General features: G+C 35.1%; 1 protein-coding gene across 1 annotated transcript in view; it reads right to left on the bottom strand.

The window, feature by feature from the left end:
- Nucleotides 1-6,953, bottom strand: part of LOC101846528 (pancreatic lipase-related protein 2) — a 14,329-nt gene extending 7,376 nt beyond the window's left edge. The window contains exons 1-2 of the mRNA XM_005107800.2: nucleotides 6,689-6,953; nucleotides 1,831-2,183 (exon numbers count right to left, since the gene is read on the bottom strand). Of these exons, the coding sequence (XP_005107857.1) occupies nucleotides 1,831-2,183; nucleotides 6,689-6,722 (387 nt within the window). The 5' untranslated portion in view covers nucleotides 6,723-6,953. The remainder of the gene's footprint in view (nucleotides 1-1,830; nucleotides 2,184-6,688) is intronic.
- Between the last annotated feature and the right edge of the window lie 604 nt (nucleotides 6,954-7,557).

Below are 7,557 nucleotides of genomic sequence, written 5' to 3'. Positions count from 1 at the left end.
ATAATAATAATAATAATAACAATAGTAATGATAATAATCGTCATCATCATCATCATCATCATCATCATCATCATCATCATCATCATCATCATCATCATCATCATCATCATCATCATCATCACAATAATAATAATAATAATAATAATAATAATAATAATAATAAAAATAATAATAATAATAATAATAATAATAATAATAATAATGATAATAAGAATAATAATAAGAAGAAGAAGAAGAAGAATAAGCATACAGTGCAAACAGCTGGTTAAGCGCTCAAACACTAACAGACTAACAAGATCTTTCACTGTCTATAGCTGGGTACCCATTTTTACCTGGGTGAAGTGGGGTAAATTCGTGTAAAGTGTCTTTCCCAAGGACACAACGTCGGGCCCGCGGCTCGAACCCCCGAACCCACAACCTCCCGATTACGAGTCCAGTAGCAGAACCACTAGTATAGAGAGAATGGTTTGATTGAAATTGTGAGGCAGGGTGGTGAATTCAGGCACTCGTCCAAACAATGTAATCAAAGAGAGCGGCCTTTTTCTGGGTGTTGAGTACTTTTTTCTTCTTCAAGTTTTCTTTCTATTTTAGGCTCAACACCTTTTATGTCCTTTTGAAAACGAATTTCTGAGTAAATCCTACTTCAAAACTTTCATTAAAGGCACGATAAAAATGTATATTTTCAAGGACTCTCAAGCTTTGGGGGTTACCAAACTTTGATGGCCGTTTTCTTGCTAGTAGTTTGACCTCACCACCTTCACACGCACATATCTCGACTTCAATTCTAAATAGAAGTGTATTTCTCATCCAAATACAGGAGAAGTAAACAAGCTTTCAGATGGCATAAATACCTCTGTATACAATTGTCTTATCAAAGAGAGAAAGGTGGTGTTGAAATCGTCCTGGTACAGGCAGAGAGAATAGTAACATTGAAATTGCCTTTTTTATAGAGAAAATTGTGTCATTCAAGAGAACTGTTATCTCTATAGCCTTGTTTAGAGAAAGAATTGTATTATTGAAATTGTCTTGTTTATATTGAGAATGACACGTATACTGTTGAAAGGCTGTTGTTTACTGAGAGATCGATATTGTTGAAATTGTTCTGTCGTAGAGACAACGATATTGTTGAAACTGTCTTGTTTGTAGAGATAAAGATGTTGTTGAAAGACAGAGTGTTTCAATCGTCCTGAGCAGAGAACGGTTTTGTTGAAATTGTCTTGCTATAGAGATAATAGTACTGTAAGAAAGCGTCCTGACAGAAAATGGTGCTGTTGAAATAATAATTGTTCTGATGTTATATCATGGCCTATTTTGTCTCGATAGACGATCTTAAAGCAATCTGCATGATACAGTTTTGCCTGGGCGGAAGATATAGGGGGTCGGTAGATTGCCCAAGTATCAGCTGGGTAGTTAAGTTCACTTGGACAAAAGAATAATCCATTAATAGAATTAATTGGGTGTACAGAAATTCAAGCGGGTGGGTAGTTGGTGGGTGCTCTGGTGTGGTTTGCTTCTTCTTCTCTATCAAGCATCTATCGTCCTTATCTCCCCTTCTTATTTTTAATGTCTGTTACTCTCTCGTAACACCTCTAATCTTCTGGCGCTCATATGACCTTATGCAGTTGCGAACGCCGTAAAACCTCTACTAAAACTAAAAATTAATTCAAGCGTTCCACAGAGACAGTTGTTCTGAAAAAAAGGTTCCCCCCCCCCCCCCATTTTCTGAAAATGACTAAAACTGATCAATGCGCCAGAAATTAACTTATTGAGAAAGGGAAGGGACAAAAAAAACACACAAAAAAACCAACAACAAAACATTCAGAAACTTACCTCTGAAAGTAGAGCATCCTTCATCTTGACCACCCATTCAGTATCGCCGCTGTTGGCAAATCCGTGAACGATAATCTTGGTGTCTCGCTGATTGCTAAACCGCCGACTGTTGGTCGTTTTGTAGTCCAGACTCTCATAGCTAGCTCTATTCGCTCTGGTGTACAGTCTCAAGCCAACGTTTAGACTCTCGGGGGATGCGGGCACTGACCCGCCGGCGTTGTGAAAAGGAGGCCGGTTGCTGAAACAGCCAAGCGGAGGGTAGCAGACGGTTCTATATGGCTTTGGGGTGGTGGCGTGGGTAGATCCTGATATCGACGAAGATGAAGCTGAGGCGGCAGTTTGAAGGACCAGGGCTGTAGACCAGTGAAATAATAATAATTGTTAATTAAGGTAATAACAAAAGTGCCTTTGATCGACTAAAAATCCCTCTGAGATAGAACATGGAAAACCCAGAAAGCAGATAATTATAAATATACCAACAAACTGAACAGCAGCTATACGTTCATTAATCTTTCGTTCCTAATGAGTATTAGAGAATCTCAAGTGTTTTAATAGTGCATATAAATTCACTATTACTTTTGCTAGCATAATAAAAATAGCACTTAAATATAATTTTGGTTAAATAAAAATAAAAGGGTCAAATTGTGGGTCCAAAAATGGGAAAACACTTTCTCGAACATCAATCCGTGACCGACTAATATTAAATGTTGCAATTTTCTTTTATAGTTACAGCTAATTGAGAAGGTCACTGATAAGCAGTACTATAATAGTGTAGTTTGAGAGGCACACCTTAATGACGCAGTAATCACGAGCGAAGTGGATCTTTTCATGTAAGTTTAGTTTTTAATTCGAGTAAAGGTTATACGTCACTTGCAAATGAAATAGGTCATATTGATAATAATATAAGTGTCGAAGATAAAGACGGCGACGAGAACGAGAGAGTAGTGGACAAAGAAAAAGAAAAAAGGAGAGGAGATAATGACGACATGTTTAATAGTAGAGAAGAAGGAGCAAATTTCAATGATTCCAGAGCACACGTCAACTACCCACATCTTTTTTGTTCAGGAACATAAAAACGTTGAAAAGGTCTTTTTTGTTGTCCGAATGGTTAGGGTGATTATCTAAAGTTCTTTTCACGAGAAAATTATTATATCTTATCCCTGACAGGTTTTATTAATTAATTAATTCGTTCATTTATACATTTATTCAATTATTTATTTATTTATTTATTCGTTTTTCGCCCATTAGTTAATTTGTTCATTCATTCATTCGTTTATTCGCCCTTTAGCTCATTTGTTCATTTGTTAGTTCATTTTTTCATGTCTTTCTTTTTTTCTTTCTTTCTTTCTTGTGTGTATTGGGTTCGGGGGGGGGGGGGGGGGGTCATTTTGCTTTTGTTTTTTGTCTTTTTTATGTTTAGAAGTTGTGTATGTGATTTGACAAAATTTAGTTCGCATTGTGTCCTATATGGAGGCCTTCAATAGTAAACATTTGAACTCAAATCGAATTCGAGCTCCGTGGTTGATCGAAGTTGTACATATAGATAGATAGATAGATAGATAGATAGATAGATAGATAGATAGAGATAGAGAGAGAGAGAGAGAGAGAGAGAGAGAGAGAGAAAGACAGACAGACAGACAGACAGACAGACAAACAGACAGACAGAGAGAGAAAGTGAGAGAGAGAGAGAGAGAGAGAGAGAGAGAGAGAGAGAGAGAGAGAGAGAGAAAGACACGGAGAGAGAGGGAGAGAGAGAGAAAGAGAAAGAGACATAGAGTAAAAGTGTATGTATATGTGTGTGTGTGTGTATGTGTGCGTTTGTGTGTGCGTGTGCGTGTAATATGAAAAGAGAGATCTCTACCAATATGGAGAGAATGAGTAAGAGAGATAAAATATGCACTATACATACACATAACACAATGACAAAGCCATTAAATTCCAACCACACTTCCAAATCTTCACAGGGTGTTTAATTTCCCACAATAGAATCTCACGTATATCCGCGAAATGTTTCACCAAATGATAGCAGAAGCCTAAGGGAAACTTACGTGAAAATGGTAAATTGATAAGAGATGTGAAATGAAATTAAACAAATAGGCTTGTTAGATGTTAGATGTTAAATTTGTTGATAATAATAATAATAATAATAATAATAATAATAATAATAATAATAATAATAATAATAATAATAATAATAATAATAATAATAATAATAATAGTAAGAAGAAGAAGAAGAAGAAGGAGAAGAAGAAGAAAAAAAGAAGAAGTAATACATGGAGACGAAAGCAGACGACAGAACATGATTAGAGAGCAGGAAAGGTGAAAGGAGAAATATGTCCGTCTCTGTCAGGTTTCCACTTCAAGACCTATTGAATGAGAGGTGAACACGGTGCCTCTAGACCACGAGAGCCCCACCCCCCCTTCCCCCATGCCCTGTCAGAGCAAAAGAAATAAAAACAAAACAAGTAAAAAAAACAAGAAAAAAAAAACAACAACACTCCTCGTAAAAAAAATTCCAGTCATAAGTTCAAATAAAAAAAAAAAATCCACGTGAATCACCTGGTTTGAGAGCATATTAACAATTTGACTAAATCTATAAAAAAATTCTTAAAAAATTAAACAAATATAATATATTCATTTCTTATCCCCGTCTTGCATTCATTGACCTCTAGACTATTTATAGCCTTATACGAGGACCAAGGAGGACATAATGTTCTGTTTTCTGGCGACCTAGTTTCGTCAATCGTGACAGTGGCAAATTCCCCAATATTGTAGCCTCACTAAAAAGAACACGCAAGATAAAAGATAAAAATCTTCTACTTATGTCATCGGAACGTAAAAAAAAAGCAGAAAAAAAGGCAAAAGTGCACACTTTCTTGAAGTGCGTTTTTTTTTTCTAAGCAGGGAATAAAAACTTTGTGACTTATTGATAAAAATAATAATTTGTGAAAAACGGCATAGATCTAATTTACTGTGGCCTGACACACAAAGGCTTAATCCTATCCGTACGTCGTGCTTTACTATCGTATTCGTATCCATACGACGTGGGGAACTCTGTGCCACCACTTAACCCTATCCGTACGTCGTGCTTTACTATCGTATCCATACGATGTGGGGAACTCTGTGCCACCACTTAACCCTATCCGTACGCCGTGCTTTACTATCGTATCCATACGGCGTGGGGACTCTCTGCCACCTCTTAACTTACCACCTACAATGCGGTCATATAATTGGTGCTGCGACGTATTGTTAAGTGTTTTCTCAGCTATCTAAACATAAACTCTCCAGTTTTTGCACAATGACTTGTATCAATTTGTTTTAACAAATCAATATATTTTGGTAAACACCTATTAGCTGTATTCTAGAAAATTCTTTAATAAATACGAATCAAACAGACAGTAACAACATCGCTTTTAAATGCAAGTTGGTCATTTATTTCTAATTATGCTTATTGAATGCATGTTTTGAGCACCTTAAGGGCAAAAAAAGTGTTCACTTTAAAATTAATTTCCTGTAACAAGTTTTGCCACTAAAAAGTGTCACTAGTGAGCTGTGCCGTAGGCCATACTATGCTTATGTGAAATGATCGCTTTTAAGCACAAAGGAGCTATCCCGAAAACTACTGTTTTGAGAAAATCAAAGATGAAGTTTTTGCTCCTTGTTCAGCTTTTTAACAGACAAGGAGAGTTTTCTCTATAACCAAACAAATATACACACCAATGAAACCAAACTTCTCCTATAGGTAGGGCAATGTCCACTTTTGGAATAGGTCAAGATTTCTGAAAATCCCTGAAATCTTGGTTAGCCCGCTCGTCCTTAAAAGTGACCAAATGTATGTGAGAATATATTTTATTCACATTCATAAAGAAAAGTTTTAAATAATCTATCCTCAATTGTTGTGGAAAAATATGATTAAGTTAAAACAAATTGATGCATACTGCTGTTCAAAATATGGGTGACATTGGTTCACCCGTTAATTAAGGATGACATTTGAGGATAAGATGCGCCAAGAATTTATGCCTGTACTAAAGTGTGTTATTTTTTATTTAGTCAGGTCTTACTTGCCGTTTAACTCATTGAAGACACGAATCCCGCCCATTCAAATGCTCGAAAAAGCTTAACTTTGTTATATCTATACAAATAGATTATTGTCCAATTCTGTTTTCTATTTCTGAAACTTAATAATGCAGGCAACAACATTCATATCAATATGAAGTGTCCAATGTTGTGTTTCTGGTTTTTTTATGTGGGCTTGAAATGTGTCACAACACTGACTTTGATTTTGATCTGTTTTTGGTCGGGCAAATGTGTCTGACGCGTCCTTAAAGAGTTGAAGAGAACGGTTGAATAAAAAGACTGAAGGCGAAAATTTTAGAAAAGAAATATTTAGCAATACAAGAACAAATTTATGTACCAGAAGAGTTACTAAAGAACACGCCAACAAGGACTACAACAATGGTCAAAAGCACACATCTGCGACATAGGTAGGCCTGTAGCCCAGCCGTCTAGTCAGGTCGTTTCTGAGCAGTCAGCTCCTTTGATTAATCGATAAATAAGTAAATAAATAAATGAATGAATGAAAAAATAAACACTTTAATGAATGAATAAATAATTAAATAATTAAATGAATGAATGAATAAATAAAGGAATAAAAAAATAAATAAATGAATAATTAAATAAATATATGACTGCATAAATGAATAAATGTATGACTAAATGAATGAATAAATATAAAATTAATTAATTAATTAATTAATTAATTAATTAATTAATTAACTAATTAATTAATCAATTAACAATGAACAAATAACAAATACATACATAAATAAATAAGTAGATAAATACAATTTTGAATTACCTTGGACGAAGATAATGAAAATAACTTTGCCCATTGTGAGCTCAAAGTTTTCAAAATGGAGTGGAAGATCGAGGAAACAGAACAAGGGTGAAGAATCTCTGACAGACGCTTGAAAGCTGGCAGACAGTCCGAAGTGAATCAAATTACGCCAGGAGTAAGAGCTTAAATTGCATAATAATGTACACAAAAAAGGCAAAAGAAAAACGAAAGAAAACAGAATTGAAAAACAACCAAAAAAACAACCCCAGAGAGATAAACTAAAATGCGTCTATAGTTCAAATGCTAAAAAGGGAGCGATAGTCGTGACTTTGATTGTGAAATAAAAGAAAAAAACCAAACAAACCCAAAAAAGCAACAGTCCCACGCTACGACTCCCCCACCCCCCCCCCAAGAAAAAAACAAAAATTGAAGAAAACAAAATCTGAATTGTGTAGGCTGAGAACATGATTTTTAGAGTCTTGCTATTTCTATCAATGACACCTTATCTATCTTTTTTTATAGAACATATCAGCAAACATCTGCACATTTTCCCCCCACCGAGTTCCCCGATGTTCTTTTTTCCCCTTCTGTTTATGTGTTTTGTATCCTCTCTCAGCCATTCTGGGGATTAGTTTAAATGACTATTTTTAGTCAAAAGTGACCACACCCCCCACCTCCCCATTTTACATTTATCTATTCGTTTTTAATGGAACTAATATCCGTATTATAGAAACCGGGCGGGAGACGTATTTTATTGGAAATAAGCTTATGACATCATTTTTATATTAGTAAATTCATGTTCAATACAATGTGATGTAAATGACTGGATATCCATTTATGTATTTTGCGAATTGCATTGTGTATCTTATTTTTTAAAATTATGTAAGTGA

Source organism: Aplysia californica, unplaced genomic scaffold (genome assembly GCF_000002075.1).
Source record: "Aplysia californica isolate F4 #8 unplaced genomic scaffold, AplCal3.0 scaffold00632, whole genome shotgun sequence".
NCBI classification, from domain to species: domain Eukaryota; kingdom Metazoa; phylum Mollusca; class Gastropoda; order Aplysiida; family Aplysiidae; genus Aplysia; species Aplysia californica.
The sequence above is the reverse complement of the archived record's forward strand: the minus strand, read 5'-3'. Positions and strand labels throughout refer to the sequence as shown.